This window comes from Oryza brachyantha, chromosome 2, assembly GCF_000231095.2.
Source record: "Oryza brachyantha chromosome 2, ObraRS2, whole genome shotgun sequence".
NCBI lineage: Eukaryota > Viridiplantae > Streptophyta > Magnoliopsida > Poales > Poaceae > Oryza > Oryza brachyantha.
Genome location: NC_023164.2, coordinates 17,601,717 through 17,624,091, shown reverse-complemented (window position 1 = coordinate 17,624,091; position 22,375 = coordinate 17,601,717). Strand labels below are relative to the sequence as shown.

Genomic DNA, 22,375 nt, shown 5'->3' with positions numbered 1-22,375 from the left:
CAATGATGCTTGAATATTTTTTGTAGTATCCATATGAACATTGATCTGTAAACGGTAAACCCAAACATGTGTATTTCACTACAAACATATATATGTGATTCATCTTTTTAATATTTGTGTGAGATCCATTTTAAATTTATCTTTTTGTACTCTGATCTCTGTACATCATTATCGTTCTGTAACGGTTCGTTTCTTGTACTGGGCATGCATTCGCGAACTCTCGATATGTCACGAGCGACGCCATGTTGGATGGTAATATCTGTTGCTGCTAGGATCGATGCACATACAGAACAACTGAACGTACCACAGAGCTTTCAGAGCCAAGGTTGATACTGATTGAACTGAATTTCGGAGCGCAAGCTTAATAATTATCGAATTCACATCGAGAAATCTCTATACGCTCTAATCAAATCCAGTTAAAAATCTTTATTACTTTAAAGGGGTTTCGTCAGTCCGTTCATCCCTCCTCCCTACAAGCGTCGCATAGGAAAATCAGAAAAAAAAAATCAAGCACTCACACACGCAAAGAAAAAATGAAAAAAATTAAGAAAAACACGCAGGCTACCCACCCACCGCGCTGGCCCCCACCACCCAACCCTCCATGTTTTCGTCGTCCGTCAGTTCAGACCGTGCCGTGACCCAATAAACATTGTGCTCTTGCTCAATCTGATTAACAAGTGACTTGATGGTCTAGTTGATAGAACCCTCGTTGCATCTTTTTTTTTGTTTTTCTCATTTAATTTTTCCACTGACGACACATCTTTTTAATTTTTCTCATTTCTTTTTCTCAAAATAAATCTAGTAGAAATACACATCCCATGCAATTTTTCATTTGTTTTTATTTTTCTACAGAAAAATCAAAATAAAGATACATTTAATAGTAAAGGTAAAAATCACAATAACGGTATTATACTTTTTAATTCTTTTTAAAAATAAACCAAGAAAATTTCTTGTGTAGTTTCACATAGGAGCTTTAAGCAAGAGATATTCCGGTTTTGATTTATGGCCAATTCTGCTGTTTTGGAGCTGGATCTTGTTGCACAAAGGCATGTCTATACAGCAAACGTCCCGCATCTGCTTGGCTGTTGTACCTATATAAAAGGTCTTAGGGTTAACCTAGATGAATTTATGATGATTATCACCTCTATTAAGATTGTTCGTAAAAGGGAGAGTCGGTCGTCCATTCTCTCCTCCTCTTCGTAAGGAGAAAAGAAAATACGAGTATCCTCCAACGTATTGCCACATGCGGCCGATGTGTTGTCCTTGCTATGTGGCTGTTGCACTACGCGTCTCGTCATGGTGACTAAATGGAAGCTCCTTCCACTCCTCCACCTCCAACACTCCGGTGAGTCCACCGATCCACCTCCCCAACCACCAAACCTGCATCTTCCTCTCCCACCCAAATCCTCCTCCTCCTTCTCAACCATGCATCCCTCAGCCACCAATGACGGGAGCCTTCTCATCGAGCTCACCTCCGTGCCCTTTTCCTCAGGCCCGGTTGCATGTGCCTCGAGATTCACGCGCATGGTGCGCTGCATTAATGGTACGTCTAGGGTGCTCCACGTCCCCCACCGTCGCCGTTGGGTTGGCGGCGCAGCGTGTACCCAAGGAATGCAATCTCGACCAACAAGTACCGTGCGGCGAGATTTGTGCCCAAGTTGTTGTTCGAGCAGTTCCACCACGCCGCCAAGGCGTCAACTGCTTCTTCCTCGTCCTTGGAAGCGTCTCCTTCGGGCCGCTCGCGCCCTACCAGGCTATCTCATTTTGCTCCTACTCGTTATCGTCATCGGGGTCACCATGGCCAAGGGGGGCGTCGAAGACCGGCAGCGCAAGCAGCAGGTGCCTGTCACTGGCACTGCAACCTACACTACCTACATGTATCTTTATAAATATAATTTTTCATATAAATATAGTTTCGTTGGGAAGCACGGATATATAACTAGTATAAAAATCGCAATGGGTGCACGCACATCAACCTAACGGCCTTCCTCAAATTGTTTTTATCAAACAATATACTTAATCATGTTGGCACATTATTCATGACTAATCAATTAATCATCCTTAAGTTATTTTGTTCATCTACAATGTTTCATATAGAAGTGTATATACAAAGATTTTAAAAATCTGAACACACAATAGTCTTTTTGTGTGTTCCGGTACGTGTATATGTGTAGGTAATATCCTAACCAAAATACTCCTTTTTTTTTTTGTTCGGAGAATTAATTTACATAGAGATCGAGTCGGAGTGCAAAAAAAAAAAAAAAGGGAAAGAAACACAGATGGGAGAAAGCGGAAAGCCTAGTTACAGGCTAATTTTAGCTAATCTTGCGCGCGTGTTTGATTACTACTCTGAACACAAAGCCTGAAACCCAATTTTATCCACACGGGTGCGAAAAAGGAAAAATACTTACTATTGACGATTAACTGTACTTGAGTAATTACAGCTATCGTGATAATCCCATCAGGAATTCAAGACAGAAAGAGGAAAGAAACGCAGGCTAGCTAGTTGCCTTTTTTTTTTTTTTTTGCAGCCAGTACGCGTCCAGACCTACGCGCATAGTTCGAATCGAATCGATCAATGCGACCCCGATTCGGAATAGCGCGCGCAAAATCTCTCTTGGGTCTCTCCCGCGCAGCCTAACCGGAGTCGGATCCAGCACCAATGGCGGTGAGGAGGATAAAAGGAGCGAGAGCGCGACGCCATCACGATCACGATTCACGGCATCACCTCCGCCACGAGCGTGTGCAAGTTCTCTCCAGCGCGCGCGTCACCGCCACCGCCACTAGCTACCCGCGCCCCGTACGTTTCCGGCCGGCGGCGACCATGGACACCATGATGAATCCCTACATCGCCGAGCTTCTCGCAGACGACATAACGGCCTCGATGATCGGCGTCTTGTACGGCGGCGGCGGCGGCCACGCACCGCTGCATACGGATATTGACACGTACCTCCGCGCCATCGGCGCGGTCCCGGCGCTTCCAGAAGCGCCCGGCGAAGGCTACGGCGTGGCGGACGCCGCGGAGGTGGAGACCCTGGCTTCGTATGATGCCGCTTACGGCGTGGAGGAGATCGCCGCGGAGGTGGAGACCCTGGCTTCGTATGATGCCGCTTACGGCGTGGAGGAGATCGCCGCGGAGGTGGAGACCCTGGGTTCGTATGATGCCTCCTATGGCGCGGAAGCGGTCGCCGCGGAGATGGAGACCTTGATGTCGTATGATGACGCCAATGGCGTATTCTACGACTGCTACACGGAGATGGATGTCGGGGTGCCTGCACGTCTTCCTCCGCCGCTGGGCTTTCCTTCCCTTCCCGTTCCAGCGCTGGACGGCGACGAGCCCGTGTACGCCGCGCCCGCTCGTCTTCCTCCACCGCCCGGCTTCCCTCCCCTTCCCCTCCCAGCGCAAGCTGCGGAACCCCTGTACGCCGCTCCCGTCGGCGAAGGCCACGGGTCAATGGAGCAGCTGGTGTGGAGCGAGCAGCACGACGACGCTCCGGTCTCCGACAACTCCATGGCGTCGCGCCGGCAGCTGTGCGCGCCCTACGACGACGACATCGACACCACCCTACGGGCCATGGAGAAGGACGCCGCCGAGCGCCCGTCACCGGAGTACCTGACGACGGTGCACGGGGGTCGAATCAGCGCAGACCTGCGCGCTGCCCTCGTCGCCTGGATGGATAGATTTACGCAAAACTACGACCTCGCCGCCGGCACGCTCCACCGCGCCGTGTCCTACGTCGACCGGTTCCTGTCCGCGAGAGCCCTGCCGAGCTACACCAACCATCAGCTCAGCCTCCTTGGCGCCACCGCCGTGTACACGGCGGCCAAGTACGAGGAGCAGAGAACGACGTCGAAGCTGAACGCCAAGGAGATCGCCAGCTACTGCGGGTTCACGTCGGCGCAGGAGGTGACCCTCATGGAGAAGGAGATGGTCGCCGCGCTCGACTACCGGCTGGGCGGCCCAAACGCGGAGACCTTCGTGAACCACTTCACCCGGTACAGCCAGGGAGGAGGTGAGGAGGAGCTGCGGGTGCAGCAGCTGGCGCGTGCCGTCGCCGACCTGTCGCTGAAGAACTACGGCTGCCTGAGCTACCTGCCGTCCATGGTGGCCGCGGCGTCGATCTCCATCGCGAGGTTGACGCTGATCCCGCCGGGCGCGCTGGCGTGGAGCACGGAGCTGCAGGAGCTGACTGGGTACAGCTCCCAGGACCTCCTCAGCTGCATCCTCACCTTGGGGAACACGCAGTGATGGGATTGATCCGTATGGGAGCAGCTAGCGAGTTCTTGGTAGAACAGCACGAGATTTCTAGCAGCAATGTTTTGTAATTTGCGAACCCATTGTAACTTGAGGTTTTCCCCTCTCGCATGTATATATGTATGAATATACAACAAAATTTACAAATTCTTTGTAACCATGCGTATTGGATTCAATCACTAGTCCCTTTTTGTTGGCAACATACAATATTTATAATTAGGGCGTCGCATTTCATTCAGCAAATGCCATCAGGGTTTACAATTTATAACCATGCAATTCAGTCAACATACAATATTTCGAGATGCTGTGTGTGTACCACGGTCATTGCACGGTACCCACTAAAACCGTGACAAAACCGTTTTAAAAAAATAGAACTATAGGGTCTCTATGGTTTTAGGCACTGAAACCGCCTAGTTTTCTATCGCAATTTTTGCAATTTGTACTCAAAACGTAGTATGTTTGATCCGAGGAAAATAAAAATAAAAAAATGTTACAAGTTCAAAAAATATGAAAAAATAAGAAATAAATATTGTGATATATTTAGTACATGTAGGAGAACAGAGAATGCATCATCGTCCTATTCGAGAATGAAATTCAAACTTCCGTAGTGGCGGGAGCAAGGATGCATGTCTTCATGCCGTAATGTTGTGCTAATCCTTTGTGTATGTGTTTTTCTCTCTATTTTTTTCCCGAGAGGCTTTTCGCAATTCTGCTTTTCTTGTGCTCCGTAACAACTTTTACACTATTTGGTCGAGAAAAATGAAAATTTAGGCATGTCCTGCTATTAGTTAATTTAGAAATTAGAAATGAGAAAAAAATACATGGTAGTTAGGATTATTGTAATCCATGTTATTAGAAGTAATATAAATAAATAGGTAGATTGTTATGAAAACTTATTATAGTTTAGCACTCAGATTATTATAATATAATTTAATAAGCTTCTCTAAGTTTTTTTTTTCAGAAGAGTTTAGGGTATTTTAGTCTTCTGTTGCAAACCCAGTAATTCAGATCTCCAATAATCTAAATAAACAAACAACTTACAAACTATCCTAATACAACTTATAGTAATTTAGCTTATACTCCAATAATCTGGCTCATCAATCTTGATTATAATAATTCTAAGTGAAAACAAATGGTGCCATGGAAACAGAAACATGGCCTTAGTACTCTCTCAATCCCAAAATAATTTTATCTTTTATCATCTTATTTGTCCTAAAATAACTTGATATTTGGAGCAATGGTTGCATTGGAGTACATGGATGCGGGGACAAATGCATTGAGACTATATAAAATAGGGATATTAGTATTAGGATTTGACGAAGTAGAGCGTAATTTTTTCTTCTAAATTGGCATGTGCGTAATTTTGTCTTCTGTATTGGTATGTGTAGAATAGGTGAAAAATAAAATTATTTCAGAGTATAAATCAAGATAAAAATAAAGTTAAATTTATATTATTGTGTATTTCAACCGAAAAATAATGCAAACAAGCAGACTTGAACAAATGAAATGAATAGGAGTAGATTGGTTTTGCACCTGAATCAGACACCGGCATCCCCTGCATCTTATACTGGTACTTGCATTATTCCTTCCGCTATTTGGTACTGTAAAATCTATAGCTAAAGTTCCCATTTTTTATGATATTGTTTCGTCCGTAAGTCAAATTATCATTCCGGCACATACTTCAAAACAAATTAAATGTTATGATAGGCAATGAAAACTTAGAAGAAGCAAAATAAACATCAAATGTCCCTCTACTTTTTGACAAACTTAAGTTTAGTTATAGACAATGGAAACTGGGAAGCAACAAAATAAACATCAAAGATCCCTCTACTTTTGAGAAAATTAAGTTTTATGATGGACAATGGAAACTTAGAAGCAGCAAAATAAATATCAAACATCCCTCTAGTTTTGACAAAATTAAGTTTTATGGCCAGCAATATCATTGGCTACTTCTTCCAGAGTGATTGGGATCAATCCCATGTATCGACTCTAAATAAACAATAGTCAATTAAAAAATCCATTGCACAAGAGTTGACACTAACAAACATCCCAGCAGCAATAGTAAACCATAATGTGTTATTCATAACTGTATTCAACAATAATTGTTAGTAAATCCACATGTTTACTCTCCTAACCAAAATAGCCGGTTGATCCTAATTTCAGTTTCCTCATGTTTGGCAAAAAACAAATATCTCAACCCTAATAAACCATGTTACTCACAACTCAATCGTAATAATTGAAATCAAACCGATAATAGATAATCTATTAATTGCTCAAAAGTTCATTCCGCATCCTTTACGCAATTAATGATACGGAACTAACGCACCACCAGTGCGATAAACGCCAATACGTTACGCACAATAATTTTCTATAATAATTGATATTAAATCATTATATCAACACTACTAATGTATATCTGTTGCCCATACTTTCTCTTTTCGGTAAACGACAATAAACCGACGTCCCAATTATCATAATAATTGATAGTCTATTATTACTCGCAGTTTTCTTCCGCGACAAGTAGCATCAAACCGACATCGCAACCCTAGCAACAGAGAATATGTTTCTCAAAAGCATTATATAACCAAAGGGACTGATGAGTGATGAGCAACCTGGGCTATAGCTAGCTAGCCTCACCATGTAGCAACCACTGCACAGTGGCTAGTACAAACCGTTAGGTCTCTCCAGCTTCGTCTGTGGCGACATGAGCCAGCGACATCCGGCGGAAACGGCTTGCCCCCGGTGCCCGCCACCTCCTCCGGCGATGGCGGTCGGCAATGGCCATCTCGCCGCGGCGCGGCAGCCCCTCCTGCGCCAGCAGGAACCGCCGCCGCAGCTCGTCGTTCCACAGCGAGTCGCCGCCGCTGAAGGAGACCCTCCTCCTCGGCCCCTCCACCGCGGCCGCCGGCGCCACGGCGACCGCAGGGGATCTGCCCGGAGACGCCCTCCGTGGCGGCGTGGGAAAGAGGAGTACAGTCCTCGCTCCCTGCCCCGCCGGCGCCGCCACTACCACCGCAGCGGCCCTGGCCGGAGACGCCCGCCGCGGCGGCGAGGGAGAGAGGACGGTCCTCGCTCCCTGCCCGCCCGCCGCCGCCGCAGGGGCCCTCCCTGGAGACGCCCTCCGCGGTGGCGAGGGCGAGACGCCACAGCCGGCAGAGCCGGCGACCATCCTCGGCGCCACGGCGTCGACTTGGACGCCCATGATCCCGTCGAAGGAGCACAGCGGAACGCATATGCACAGCTCCTTCGTTACCGCAGCCGACGTCGCCTTCAGAGACGACGCCCACCACCACCGTGGCCTCTGCTCCGCCGTCCGCGCAGCCGGCGCCGGCGCCGGCGGCGCAGCTATGGCAGCAGGTCGCGCCCACGGGACGAGCCCACGCAGCGCCCGCCTGTACCACGGCTGCTTCTCGGCGGCGCCGTCACCACCATTCCTGCATCAAAATGAACAAACAAACAAACAAACACGACGAGATCACCATCAAACACGTCCAACACGGGACAGATCTGAGCATCGTCCGATTCTCAATTCTCAAAAGGGGAAACAAAGAGAGCATCATCAGAATCGTGAAACCTATCTATCTGCTCTCTTCTTCCAACCAACAACAAAAAAAGTAAAAAAAGGAATCCTTTTCTGTTCTTTGTGTGTGCAAACATATGCTCTACTCTACGATGAACAACCTTGGCTGGCATTGCACGGAGTTGGAGCCCTGAAGCTGCTGCATCATCATCATCATCAACCCGAACTCCAGTTCGAATCGAAAAGAGAAGAGAATGAAATCGAGTAGTTGCCTCTAATGTTTCAAAGAAATGATCGAGAGCGTGTATCTACAATGTGGCAAAACCATCGATCAAGCATTAATGCCGGATTGCTGGATTCTTCTAGTATTCATTTTTGTTGGTGATGCGGTGTGTGCATGGGAGAGCCTGGCCAAATCCCTCCTGATAGAGCTAACTGTACATTAACAGAGTACATTTATGGAGATATGTTCCGGATTTGTTCATTGATAATTAGACATATAGAGTCAGATAGATATGCTCACGTTGGCGTTTTGGCTAGCATGGCGTATGTGGTATGTCCGTTACGTTTACAGAGAAGACTTGCTTACCTTGGAGTACGGACCGTTTAAAAATGGAACCTGTGAAAAATAGAAGGCCAGAAACTAAACGGGAAAATGGAACTCGTAGGCAGAAACTTAAATCAAGAATGGAACTTGTGAAAAATAGAGAGAGATACTAAATGAAGAAAAAAAATGGGGCGTGGTCGGCAGGATTCGAACCTGCGCGGGCAAAGCCCACATGATTTCTAGTCATGCCCGATAACCACTCCGGCACGACCACTTTGCTGATGTACGAAAATTTTATTAAAATATTATAGTGTATTCAAGCCGCCGTTGTAGTACGGGAATATTTGCATAGTGTCTAACATTGCTAAATCACACCTTAGTTAAGGTATAGTTTGTTGTATGCGGGACAAAATTATTAAAAAGTATGAGTAGCTAATGTTGTGACATTAAACAACGATTGTGTGAAAAAAAATATGGCGTGTTAAATTAAACATGGTAAGGTAAGACAGTGAACCAAGTAGTGCTACCCGCTACTCTTTTCATCCAAAATAAATCAGCTTCAACGCTCTTACTTACTATCGACCTATAAAACCAGAAATTTTATTCAAATAATCACCCCTATTTTTTTAGTTTTTGCTTACGCTCATAAGCCAAATTTAAAATTTAACCTTAAATTGGAGTTGATATTGAGGGTTTTTTATTATTGTAGTTTATTTTGCAGCTTTGGGTTTTAGATCAATATGAACATGTATATAAAAGTTTTATTCATAAATTATTTTTTATTTATAAATATATCGTTTGTTTTTTTTCTTATAAAAACCCAAAAGATGACCCCTGCCCAACTACCAATGTTACCTTTATATTAATTAAGCGTATTTTGGTATTTTCTTTGTCGTACTATTGTTGCAATCGGAATGAAGAGATTCATTTTTGGGAGGGATAGGATAGAGGGAATAAGGCAGCGTTTGAAACTGCTAGATTGAGAACTTCCCACGATTCTATAAGGGCCGGATTTGCCACCGTGCTGGGCTAGAGCCCTCCTACCCTATCCATATCATTGGAGTCCCTTTAGGCATTTCAATAAAATATTTGTCATTACTGAAGGGAAGAAAGTGTTGGAGGTGATGAAGGCTAAAGAAGACATTAACCCCTTCTAATATTTTTTTCTAGATCTACCACTGTTTATAAGCATGTTTGTAAAACTACTAAATATTGTGTATTTAAAAAATACTATTTAAAAGTCACTTTAAAAATTATATTAATACATTTTCAAATTAAAATAAGTAATATTTCATCCGTTGAGTATGCTTAGATTTATTTATAAATCAATATATATTATTTATATATATGTCTAGATTTATTAATATCCACGTAGATCCAACAAACACTAGAAAGTCTTATATTATAAAAACAGATAGTAATTAATTAGTTATAAGCTAATTGCTCACCTTTATATCTGTCCTTTTCTTCTTCTCTGTATTTGCTAGCTATTCGCTTCCACGGTATCGCGTGCACACGCACGCACAAATGCACAGTACGCTGGTAGGCAGGCCGGATGAAAGCCCGTCCGCGAGTGCGACCGTTCTTGGGCCCAACGAGCTGCAGGATCACGCGAGTCTGGGCCGCCAGCCACCGCCTATGCTTTGCGTGACGTCGCCTATCGGTTTATTCGAACGGCCCACTAAAATCCCTACGCACACGGCCCAATAATTAATTTTTATTCATAATTTATTTATTTATTTATTGTAAATATGTTGTTACGCTTTTTTTCTCTTCAAACAGCCAAGAAATAAGTATGTGATGCCCAACTCTAATGATTGCTGAAAGCACCACCCAGCAGGCTAAAACAATTGGATGCTCCGAAAACGTACGTGCCTTTTCTTTACTTTTTTTCCCTTCTCTTCTTCTTCACCTGCCAGCCACCATCTTGGCTCAACACTTTACAGCTCGGCCGGATCGCTGGTATCTCATCATCCCTCCTAATCGATCGAGAGATTAACTAAATCGAAAGCGACCTAAGTCTAGTCGACCCAGCCCAATCATGCATCGCGTTACTTAAATTTGTGAGCTTAATTTAGCTGAAAATGTTTGTGCTACGATGCGGCTAGCTAGCTGTTTGCGCGGCTTCTGAGAGCACCAACAAATGCACTGGCAAAGTTCTTCGTGATGATGGTGTGGCGGGGTTTTCGGTTGCACTTTGCCGCTCCCAATCATCAACTTACACAAAATACTAGTCCCTCCGTCTAAATATTTGACACATTTAATTTTTTGATACATATTTAGTTGTTTATTTTATTCAGTTTTTTAAAATTTTGTAAAAATATATATGCATAAAAATATATTAACAATCAATAAAATAATATAAAAATAATTAATAATTATGTAATTTTTTTAAATAGGACTAATAGTCAAACTTGTATAAAAAAAATCAACGACGAACGGAGAGAGTATACGTCATGCTTTCTCTCCGTCTCGATTTTAGCAGTCCAAATCACCGAATTGTGTTTATGTGAAAGCTCCATCGCCGACTGTGGTGTTGCTTTGCCTGTTGGGCATTGACCATCCCTGTCTGTCCTGTCTACTACTCCTTGCACCATATACTTCGTTTAGAAAAGAACGGAGATTAATGGTGCCATGGAAACTAGAGGAATATTGTCGACGTCGAGTAATGGCCGAGATAAATTAAGGCATGCAGATCGAGTGCCAACCAATGAAGAACTTGGCCCCGTTCAAATGTGAGTTTTGTGTGACGCGCAATTAGCACACTTAAGTACTAACCATCGTAGACTCTATTAAATGGATTTATTTGTATTTTAAGATATATATATATATATATCAATAATTAAAACATTTAATAGCTTGGAGATTAAAGTGTGCACGTGATAATCTAGATGCTACAATTTAAAAATAACAGGGCAGGCAACTTAGCAAAAATACCTGGTGCCAACAGGTACTCCCTCGGTACCACAATGTATCTTATATATATGTTAATAAATTCATACATATATATAAAATATATATATTGATCGATGGATAAATCTAGATAAAATTAAAATGTCTCACAATACGTAACAAAAGGAGTATTAATGTACTAGGCGGCAAAAGGCAATCGCTGTAGCAAAACACGACAACAACGCCCAGTCTGCAACTCTAATCCCTAGTTTCCTACAGCCGAATTTGGGAGGTGCAGTGGGCGAATACTAAACCGAATTACTGTCACGTACTCACCCGCAAAGCAAACAGGACAACAAGCGTGCGTGTAACGATAAATGAAAAGGAAGTCATCAAGCATGCCTGCACGTACATTTCTCTACGTCGAAATCAAATGCGCCCTCTAATCATTGTAGCCTTGTGCCTTTCGGCTCCAGGGCCAAGCGTGTCTGATATTCTGATCTCGCCGTTGCCCTTCGCAATCTCAGCCTCCCAGTTCGCTGGTTTTGCATCACCACCACGCTTTGGCTCGCTTGATAAATGTAATGCGCGCCACGCTGCAGGAACGGAGCGATCAGTGCAGTAGTCAGGTCCGGCCATGGAGGCGGCTGCTGCAGGGTTCGGCTCGTGGATGCGGGGCTTCCTCCTGCCGTCGCTGTGGGAGGCCGAGGTCGCCGTCTCCGCGGCAGCGCTGCTCGTCGCCGCGCTGCTTCTCTTCTTCCTCGACCAGGCGGTCCAGTCCAGCACCAAGTCCTTGCCTTCTTCTTCTTCTTCTTCTTCTTCTTCTCTTGCAGTTGCAGCCGCGGGCTATCGCCGGGATGGTGGCGATGGTCGCCGGCGGCGGGCCAAGGGGAGGCAGGAGGCCGCTGAACTTGGAGGGACCAGCAATGTGAGTGTATGAGCCACATTAGCATTAATGAATATTCGTTTCAGGTTATAAAATATTTTGGTTTTTGTTATATTTATACAGATAATAATTAATCTGAACATATATATACGAAACATAATATATTGGTTCATAGATAAATTTAAGAAAAAAACAAAATATCTTACAGCCTGGAACAGAGAGAGTACTGGTTACTACTACAATTCCTGCTATTTTCACTGGGACTGCACTTCCTACTGATATACAAATTTGGTTGGCATTGCAGATTGTTCTTCCGGGTGTTAGCTCTCACTCTCGGGACAGAACCGGCTACGTGATCAACGTATGTTTGTCCCTTGATTACAATCTACAGGGTCAATTGGCTCCATTTCTCAATTGCAGGCGTCCGTGTAAGTTACTAGTTATTTACTGGTGTGTTGGTCTCTGTCTCTGCATCAGCTAGAGCTGCTCTCTGCTAAGTACCTGATCGGCGCCAACTTGAACGGGAGCTCTGATCCTTACGCCGTCATCTCCTGCGGAGAGCAGAAACGCTTCAGGTGATCTCCACTAGAAAGTTTTTTCTGCTGCTATGCCTCTTTTTTTTTTTTTCACACAGTACTTGGTTCATGACTTATTGTGATCATGCCTGAGCTAAATTGATTCTAAAAGGTAAGCATGGGTGTCTGATGTTTTTGCAGTTCCATGGTGCCTAGTTCAAGAAACCCATTGTGGGGGGAGGAGTTCAACTTCCTGGTCAGAGAGCTCCCGGTTGAGGTACCAACAAATTTGCCATTTTCCGAATTCAAATTTGTCATATGAATCATATGATTCTGTTTCTCCATTGCATTCCAAGTTTTTGGATAGCTGAGCAAGTGAAAAGGAGATGTATCATTGCAATTCCATTTACACCAAGAAACTCTAATAAAGGATTTCCCAGGTTGCCACCCAAAAAATAATAGCTAACTCAGCTTTAATCCACAGTGTGTGACATATTTTTCTCATCTCAAGCGTGCGGGAAAAAGTGAAAACGTATGAGTGTGGTGGGTTCAGATTAGACAAATGCTGTGTCAAAAATGGCACAGGGTGTATGCCAGCCTTGGTCCCTGATACAAAGCTATACTTTTGCACTATTGTACTAGTACTTTTCATCCATGCTCATTAGATATTTGGATCCTTCGGCCTAGCAGTATATACTGCTGGCTTGAAGTCGCATGATAAATCTGAAATAACAAGCAGAACAATAAATTATACTAATGTTTGGCTATGTCTAGATTCATATATATATCAATATGTATTCTTTATATGTATATGTCTAGATTCATTAGCATCTATATAAATCTAGTCAATGATATAAAGTGAACGGAGATAGTACCTAGTATAATGCTTGCATGACCTTGCACATGCAGCATTAGAACTAGTCTGTGATATGACATTTGCACTGCTCCTGTCAATGATTCAAAAAAGTATGGAAATTAAGTAGTAAAAATCTGAGTAGATCCAATTCCCCCAGAATGTTCTTACCCAACAGCTGTAACTGATACTTACAATGAAATCGTAAAAAAGATCGCTTGATACCAGAACATTGGGTGCTCGGATGATTTCCTATTTTGTATGGATAGGTAACCATAACAATATATGACTGGGACATCGTGTGCAAGTGCAAAGTTATTGGATCTGTAACTGTAGCAGTTATTGGTGAAGACGAAACAGGAGCTACTTGGTTCGACCTGGACAGCAAATCTGGTCAGGTAAAGTATAAAATTTATGAATAAGTGATATCATCTCATTTACCACCACTTCTGTACTTCAAATCTTCAATAAACTTTTCGGCACGTATTTACAATTAATAAAATATGGCTGCAGATTTGCATGCGTTTTAGGTCAGCTAAAGTATTCCCGACTTCTGAGAGGTAACCTTAATTAGGAAGGTGAAAAAACCAACATATCTGATGATAAACATTCTTATATCCTTTTTCTGTTTGCAGTCTGTTTGACCAATGTGTTGGAATCGAGTCCCAGAGAAAGATGATACTAAACAAGCAATACCTGCCAATGATGGAAGATAGTGGTCCTATACAACCTACATTTGGACTTCCTCATGACGAAGTATTGATTCTTGATATCATAATTGCTTATACAGTATTTTCATACTCACCAGAAATGACTCTTCCTCATGATTGGGGGGTATTCCTGTTCCTTATGCTGAAACATCCAACCTGACTCTTGTACTTCCAGATTGTTCACCAAAGCTATTCTTGTGCTCTTGAGAGGTCTTTTTTGCACCATGGGCGTATGTACATCTCATCGTGGCATCTGTGCTTCCACTCCAATGTATTCTCCAAACAGTTGAATGTAATGGATCAGAAGCAACATGCGTTACTTATTTTACTTGAAGCTAGACATGTTATTAGGTTCCTTTCTAGTTATCTCCATGGTAAAGCAATGACATCATGAAAATAGCGTCAAGAAAATTTAGACTAAATTTTCATGATTAGTATTCCATAGATGATTTTCTTGAGCTTATTATTTTTATTCTAAGAACTTTAAGTTCACTTTCTAAGACCTGAAATTTTTTAGGTGATTATTCCATTACAAGATATAGATGAGGTATGCAACCCATGAAGCTCTTTCTGTGTCCTTAGTATTTGCTTTCTATTGGATGAGATAGAAGACACCTACATGACGTTATCCTGCAGATAAAAAGAAGCCAGCATTCCCTTATCAACCCAGCAATTACTATTTGTCTTCATACCGGTTCAGGTGGTCATGGAACACCCCCTTCATGCAGACAAAATGGTAATCTATTGGTTCGATCTCATAAATTTTAATATGTTAGATTCAAGAAAATGCCTAAATTGGAAAAATTAGTTTACTATTATGGAATTGAATAGCCACATTTGCGCAAATTATTATTCTTGAACCATATAATTTTCAAGCTGAGTTCGCTCTAAAAGAAACGAACTTTTACTACTAAAAGCTGCACCAGCAAAGAAATTCATAAAACTAATAGGTATACCATTTAGCTTAACTTTTCATGTTAGAAAACTATGTAGAGATTTTATGTTGAACATACCTGGCTTGATTTCTCAGGAAGAATCAGGTACAAATTCACATCATTCTGGAACAGAAACCGCACATTTCGGGCCCTAGAGAATGCACTGCAGAGTTACAGGGCAACCTTAGAAGCTGAAAAGCAGGTTTTCAGAAATTATTCTAATTTTTTTCTGTCGGTCTTCTACAAATTATCTGAGCATCTGCAATTCTTTTCTACAAACAGGTCAGAATGCATTCACTTCAACAAGGAGGAAGCAGTGATGCCATCTGTAGCAAAACAGATGACCTAAAGACAGCAGAAACAAGCATTGAACGGGCAAAAGCATTCAAACCTTTCATCAATGAGAATGTTCTTGTAGATGCAACCAGTGTGAGCATCCCAACTTGTTTCCCTATGTATTCAATTCATAATTTGTAATCCCTTTCTTTTACCTAATTTTCAACATGGCAATGTCCATCAGAAAACCTTCCCTGGCACATCTGAGAAGTTCTTCAGTATCATATTAGGTAACAATTCAAAGTTTTTCCAGCAGTACCGTTCTGGAAGAAAAGATACAGATTTAAAGGTGCCTATTTTTCAGTAGTACCAATTACTTGTTCTATTTGCTATGTCAATTCTTGGATTTGTTAATCTGATGGCTAGTAGCATAACCAACAGTATTTAACTTATAGTGTTTTATTCTTTTCCTCTAGTTGAGCAAGTGGTATCCCTCAGATGAGCACGGTGGCAATATCCGTGAAGTGATGTTCAGGTCTCTATGCCACAGTCCTTTGTGTCCCCCAGATACTGCGGTGACAGAATGGCAGCGTGCTTCCTTCTCAAAAGACAAAACAGATCTGGTAAGATAAAATTAATAACATATAGGTCCACTGCAAATCAAGTTATCTTGATTTTGTTTCTTTAATGAAATCATCTCTTACTATCTAATTTCAGATCTATGAGACAAAGCATCAGGCACATGATGTTCCATTTGGTTCTTACTTTGAGGTATTTGCCACCATCATCAACACTATGAGCAATTAGAAGTAGAAAATTTAAAATTTTAGAAATTCTTTTGGTCAGGAAATTAGTAGTTCTGTGAAAACTTGTTACTGTCTTTTCTGCAAACTTTTTCTACTATCTAAGAAGGTTAATATAGTAAAGTACTCTGTACTTGCATTTTGCATAGTAGATACAAATGGTAATGAAGAGGAGACCAAGTGGCCCATCTTTAATCATTTCTTTCTCAAAATACTCAGTCTTGTCAGTAGAGATGTCACTACTTTTCCTGAGAGAGGAATTGCCGTTGACACCTTGGTTATAGATTCACTGCAGGTGGTCTCTAAGAACAACCTCCAGTTCAACATGTGAAGTTGATATAAAGATTGGTAAGTTGGCTATACATCATATTGAGCTGCTTTTGCTTGGCAAAAGATGCTTCAATAAATATTACATTATTTTTATGATAGGAGTAAACATGAAGAAATGGTGCATTTTGCAATCCAAAATAAAATCTGGAGCAACTGATGAGGTATGCTATACTATCTTAATGTGCCATAAAATGAATACGGTACTAGAAACACAAGATTTTACTTCAGATTTCACTACTCGGACAAAAAAAATGGATGATCAATAGTTTAGAATTTTAACCTCTTGTGCCACATTGTAAAATGACTGCACCAGTCACCAAAGTTTCCAGCCTTAAGAACTCTTTCATCCTAATCCAGTGGTCCAGTGGGAAAGGACCAGTTTGACCAGAGAACAAAATGCTCAGGGCTTCAGGCAAGCTTGATGCTTATCAGTCTCCACCACTGAAAACATAAATGCAAGACAAAAAGGTTGATAAAAATTGCATCCACAGTACTCTATGCCAGAAAGTAAAGTCATCTAGTAATGCAAACCATATGGTAAAGAGACACGGTAAAGATTTTTTCCCCCTCCAAAACAGAATCTGATGGTTTCACCTTGACATGATATGTTGCAGTACAGGAGAGAGGTTTGCAAGATTTTGGAAGCTGCATGTGACTATGTCCTTAAAGAAGAGTCAAACAGCCAAGCAAGCCATGAAATTGTAGCAATATCTTAAACATGAAAAACTGTAGTTGTAAAACCAAGTGTAATTCCCACACGCAGATACAGCTAACACATTGAAGGAGATGGCAGATGATCCAAATGCACTTCATCTCCACAATTTATATGTACTTACTGCATGATATAGGAAAGATCAAACACTGTTACCTCAAACTAACAAGCGAATTCAAGAGAAGCTGATTTTTCTAAACCATATCTTCTTATTGTACATGAACAGCCAAAAGTATGGTGAACTGTATGGAAGTGCTAGTTATTATTTACAGCAACTAACATATACCACCCTAGTTTGACCAATGAACGGTACTAACACTGTAATCACGACATCCCACAGTCACACTTTCCCTAACTTAAACTCGTTCTCAAGTTTCTTCAGCTTGGCCTCTTGCACTTTGAGATCCCGTTCAAGTTGCTTAATCTTTGCTTCTTGCTCCTTTGTTGTCAGAGTAAGGGTCCTGACATCTAAAGCCCCAGATAGCTCATTCAGTGACTGGGCCTGTAATAAGGTCAAAATAATAATTAAGACAGATATCCTGTTTGGGAACAAGATTCATGAGCAATACATACATATTTCCCTTAATATGATGGGTAGAAAGCCCCAGTTGGATTCAGAAATTACAACTTGGTGTAAAAAAAAAAGTATACCCAGTCGTGCAATATCTATAATTCTCTGAGCCAAAAGCTCAGCAAATTAATCTGAGTACAGACAACCAGTTGCTTGTTTTTCAGATGAAAAAAATTCAACACATGCAGCTCTTCGGCATCACACATCCTTCAATAAAATGAGTTTAAAACAGGTATTCCAATATTTGGTTGTCCTGATTACAAGCTGTTGGTGGGCAAACTGAGAGTACAGGCTCACACTTGATTGAGCAATTAAAATTAGTAATAACTAAAAAATACTGACTTCGGTAATTGTGTGTCTTAAGTTATTCCAGTGCCCAGTAGTACAGTACTAGAGCAGATATAATTATGTCATTTTTGCCTTCCAACAAACCCTGGGTACTGTTTCATTCGTTCTACAATTACATATTACTTCCCGCTGTTGAATTGAATACTTGAATATTTGCCAACCCGGTTAAAAAAAAGAATACTTGAATATTTTTAAGTCCTTAAATCTCTAATTCTACACTCAGCAGATATCAAGCCAAATAAAAAGAGAAGGTGAACTGTAAGTATAGTTCGAACATGGGTCAAAAGGTACAGTACAGATTCCACTAACCTTCTCAAGGAGGTGTAACCGTTGATTCATATCATTAACAGAAGCCTCCTGTCTTGTAGTCAGTTGGAGAATATACAGAAGATGGGTCTGAAGGAGCTCTGAACAATGCTTATTAAGAACACACTGCGGAAAAGCTGTTTCACAGCCAACCTGGTAAAAAGGGCAATTAACAAGCTTCATAGGGCAAACTGATGCACAGTGCATGTCCATCTCACACCGCATAACATGCTGCTCGCACAACTGCTCACATGGTAGGGCCTTAAACAGGCAGACAGAGTCATGCCTCTCAATGTGATTAGCAGAAAAGGAAGCTATACATCCATCATTTTGGCAGTTTACTATCCTAAATCTACACATACTTCTGTGTTTAGCTAGCTTATCTTGTGTGTCAAATCTCTCAGGGCAATGGAAAGTGCATTTCATGTCTATGCTCTTCAGAATGGTCCCTGCAGTAGACTCTCTTCCATCCAGTGCCCAGCAGTCCTCTGCCTCCATCTTATGTATGAAGTCTTTAATTTTGTTCAAGCGGCTTTCGCTAGACAAAAACCCAGATACATGGCTCAACAAGTTTCTTTTTGGTGCTACAAAACCATCGATCAAGTCTGACAGGAATTCCGTCGGCGCACTGGATGCTTTTATTAATTCTTCTGAGTGATCCTCACCTCCATCCACAGCCTCACCAACAAGCATCGTGGATCTCTGAATCAAATATTCTGCTAGCTCAGCCTTCATGCCAACAGCTACAGACGATGGGTTCTTGAAGATATCACCAGTAGTGCTGTCAACTGAGGCAGTGGCCAATCCACGAAGCAGGATTTCTGTCATGGAATGCACTACCTCTGAGTCACAGAGGTTGCACTGCAAATTTAAGCTATCTTCTCCAACCGTGCATTCAAGGTTGTCCATTTTAATACCAAGCAATCGTTTAAAACATCATAACAGTTTCCTAGAAAGGTCAGATGAAACAAGTACTTAGACCAGTATACGTCATGCAAGCCTATAAAGAGCATTCATGAAATCTTCAAAGCAATGAAGCCAACAACCTTTGCAGATAAGATCCTCCAAAGATGTGTCACTGTTCAAACCACACCTCAACAGTTTCTAGAAGTGGGTCAGAAATATTTTTTTCTTAGTAATTTGTGATGGCAATAAGCCAATAATTGGGTTATGCATCGCCCCAGTCAGAAGCATTTCATGTGCATTAACTATCTAGACTTCTAGAGATCAGCAATACACAAGAAAACCAAATTCCAACTACAGAACCATTGCCCAATCAAACCCAAATAAACAAATGTGTGAATTGGTCATTGGCCATTTTAGAACTGAATAAGCTACTATATTTGACACTCCAGCACTTCATCATCCCACACACTAGCCATAATTTCTTGGGGCTTTTGCAAATTTGCCACTAGTTTTTTCTATATTGCAAGGATGCCTTTATAATGATAGTTACGTTGTTTTGCAATTTTCTAATAACAATTTTGTAATAACGATTCAAACTAGCAGCAAATTTGCAATTGCTCCTAATTTCTTTGGACAACGTGGACAAGGATGGAGGGTGGGGGACATTGGGATACCAAGAACAACAACACGAACGAAAGATGAAAGCTGGTAGCTACAATCCATCTCTACAATAAGCAATTGGTGATTCAAGCTAACGCATCGGATGAACGGACGCTTGACACCCAGAACGTCCACACCGCCGCACACCTCGAGGATCCTGGTAAGCGGCGCCGAGCGACGACCAACGCCGGAAGGAAACTAGGGGTAAAACGCTAAGGATGCGGGAGAGGGTGGTTACCTCCGCAGAAGCGAGGGTTGGACGAGTGCCCGCCAGACCGCGAGCTCGCGGGCAACCAGCCACGGGCGCGCGGCGCGCAGCGCTGGAGAGTGGAGAGGCGGCCTCGCCGGAGAACTCGTGGAGCTCGCGGCGACCTTTAGCCCCACGAGGAGGAGGAACAGGTCATCATGGGCCGCGCCGTAGCCCCTTCTGTGGCCCATCTGGACCGTGCACCGTCGATCCGACGGCCCATAAAGCGTAAACTACGGCTTAACTACTCCCGCAAGGCCGCAACGATCAAAATCGGTAAAAAAAATGGACTTTCTTCGTCGGCTTGTTAGTCAAACACAGTGACTGCAAAAAACGCATTAGGCCCACATGACAAGGGAAAACACACGACCAATAATACCATATTATCGTTTTCTTTTCTATTAAATTTATTTATACTGAAAAAAAGACAATTCACCAACCCCAAACATGTTCTTTTTGTTTCTCAATTTGCAGGTCAAAATTGAACTTTTTTAGGTGATAGGTGTCACTATAAGACCCTGTTTAGTTCCAATTTTTTTCCTAATCTGAAAACTCCTTCCGACATCTGATATAAAACCTAAAAATTTTCTTTTAGCGAACTAAACGGGGCTTAACATTGAGAGGTGAAGTCCCAAAGAGACAGCCTAGAGGGGGTGAATAGGTGTCCTGAAAATTCTTTCAAATTAGCAGTGGCCAGTAAGGGCCAGACCGTCCGGTCGGTGCTCTCGGGTTGGGCCGAGAGCTCTGGCCAGATCATCCTGGTTAGAACACCGGACCGTCCGGTCAATAAAAAAAACAGACTTGACAGTCTCCTTTTTCGGTGATGTTCCTGGAAACGTGGTGTGATCGTGTGTGAAATATAACAGCAGAAAGATTGCAGGAACAAATAGAACATAGAAATCACAATAACAATAACACGAGAGATTTATCTCGAAGTTCGGATCTTTCGATCATACTCTCCGTTGAGGCGCTCCTGCGAGCGGGATCTCTCTCAATCATTTCCCTCTCTTGGCTTCCTCCCACAAGGCCAACACAGGTCTCCGGATTCACATCTAAGTACTAGCAACCCCTTCGATCGACCACCAAGGTCAAGATCAAGGCGGCTTGCCTAGCCCTAAATTGCAATCCGCTCTACCCTGCAGCCTTCTATGATAAAGCATAAGAATCCACTATCAATCTTGCCTATTTCCTTGCGGAGGTTAGGCACCAACCTTCACAACTTGCTCCCGGGCAATCCACATGAATCGGAAGCTTGCGGGCGACGCCCATCCGTCTAGGAGATCAATCTCCAAGAGTAATAGGCCACCTTGACTCCACATGCATCCATCAACGCCCGAGAATGAACACTCTATCACTCACTAACCTTAACACTCTCTTTAAAACATGATCCAACGATTAATCTCTCTAGAAGGTGTTTTAGGTTAGTGGGGAGGCTTGAGAGGTGCTAAACTTGCCCTAGCAACCAGAAAACTTGAACAGAAAGCCTCACCAACAGTTAGATCTCAAGAGCCCTTTTTATAGGCGGGCAGACGTCACTTAGCCGTTGGAAAAGAAACCTAACCGGGCTGTCTGGCTAGGGGGCCGAACCATCCGGCCGACACTTAACTCACTTACTCAGAGCAGGGGCCGGACCAAGATCCGGACCGTCTTGCCACCGGACTGTCCGGCCAGGGGGCCGAACCGTCCTGTCCTTGCTGCTAAGAAAAACAGCACCGAGACTCTCCTCGACTTTGACTCAACTCTGACCACTCTTGGATACATGCTTAGCTTCTGGTGACCCCTCTTAACAGTATGGAGTTCCTATGACTCAAAACAAAAAATAAAATCTCTTTCGTCTTCATAGAACGGTCGCTCCGGGTCACACATGCATCAAGTAAGTCGCGCAATCCTTCAATCGAATTGATCCTTTAAACTTCTCTGCAATCACAGCTCATTAGCGCACACATGCTTGGCTAGCATTGTCATTAATCATCCAAAACTTTGTTTAGGGGCTAGATGCACTTTTAATCTCTCATTTTTGGTGATTGATGACAATACTAGTCAACGCATGACAATAAAACAAAATATATGCAGAGATACAATAAATCTAACTCCCCCTAAATG

At 42.6% G+C, this 22,375-nt stretch overlaps 3 protein-coding genes and 1 non-coding gene across 5 annotated transcripts; 2 read left to right on the top strand and 2 right to left on the bottom strand.

Moving 5' to 3' along the window:
• Positions 1-2,824: 2,824 nt before the first annotated feature.
• On the top strand, positions 2,825-4,249 carry LOC102703756 (cyclin-F2-2-like). The gene is made up of 2 exons (XM_040520314.1): positions 2,825-3,005; positions 3,183-4,249. The coding sequence occupies exons 1-2, from the start codon at positions 2,825-2,827 to the stop codon at positions 4,247-4,249; spliced, it is 1,248 nt and encodes a 415-aa protein (XP_040376248.1).
• Positions 4,250-8,514: 4,265 nt separating this feature from the next.
• Positions 8,515-8,596, bottom strand: TRNAS-AGA. Its single transcript has one exon. It is a non-coding gene; the product is annotated as a tRNA-Ser (tRNA).
• Positions 8,597-11,851: 3,255 nt separating this feature from the next.
• On the top strand, positions 11,852-17,307 carry LOC102703465 (BAG-associated GRAM protein 1-like). Its single transcript, XM_040520628.1, has 18 exons — positions 11,852-12,142; positions 12,405-12,461; positions 12,578-12,675; positions 12,817-12,892; positions 13,738-13,866; positions 13,982-14,028; positions 14,104-14,224; positions 14,354-14,470; positions 14,696-14,725; positions 14,815-14,914; positions 15,209-15,315; positions 15,396-15,542; positions 15,634-15,738; positions 15,866-16,012; positions 16,107-16,160; positions 16,477-16,540; positions 16,622-16,683; positions 17,137-17,307. Exons 1-18 carry the CDS (start codon positions 11,852-11,854, stop codon positions 17,236-17,238), a joined length of 1,854 nt encoding a protein of 617 aa, XP_040376562.1. The 3' UTR covers positions 17,239-17,307.
• On the bottom strand, positions 17,300-20,401 carry LOC102701141. 2 transcript variants are annotated; one of them, XM_015833866.2, is made up of 3 exons: positions 20,264-20,401; positions 18,463-19,408; positions 17,300-17,736 (listed from the first exon to the last, which is right to left on the bottom strand). In XM_015833866.2, exons 2-3 carry the CDS (start codon positions 19,366-19,368, stop codon positions 17,575-17,577), a joined length of 1,068 nt encoding a protein of 355 aa, XP_015689352.1. In that variant the 5' UTR covers positions 19,369-19,408; positions 20,264-20,401; the 3' UTR covers positions 17,300-17,574. The 2 variants fall into 2 exon arrangements, with proteins under 2 accessions (XP_015689352.1, XP_006647484.1); XM_006647421.3 differs by lacking the exon at positions 20,264-20,401 and having other exon boundaries at positions 18,463-19,736.
• Positions 20,402-22,375: the final 1,974 nt, after the last annotated feature.

Excerpts from the sequence above, each read along its gene's own strand:
- LOC102703756 (XM_040520314.1), top strand. The coding sequence starts at position 2,825 with ATGGACACCATGATGAATCCCTACATCGCCGAGCTTCTCGCAGACGAC. Across the intron at positions 3,006-3,182 it reads AGCGCCCGGCGAAGGCTACG|CGGTCGCCGCGGAGATGGAG; the intron begins GCGTGGCGGACG and ends ATGGCGCGGAAG.
- LOC102703465 (XM_040520628.1), top strand. The coding sequence starts at position 11,852 with ATGGAGGCGGCTGCTGCAGGGTTCGGCTCGTGGATGCGGGGCTTCCTC. Across the intron at positions 15,739-15,865 it reads GAAAAGATACAGATTTAAAG|TTGAGCAAGTGGTATCCCTC; the intron begins GTGCCTATTTTT and ends CTTTTCCTCTAG. Across the intron at positions 16,013-16,106 it reads CAAAAGACAAAACAGATCTG|ATCTATGAGACAAAGCATCA; the intron begins GTAAGATAAAAT and ends ATCTAATTTCAG.
- LOC102701141 (XM_015833866.2), bottom strand. The coding sequence starts at position 19,368 with ATGGACAACCTTGAATGCACGGTTGGAGAAGATAGCTTAAATTTGCAG. Across the intron at positions 17,737-18,462 it reads GGTTACACCTCCTTGAGAAG|GCCCAGTCACTGAATGAGCT; the intron begins GTTAGTGGAATC and ends ACCTTATTACAG.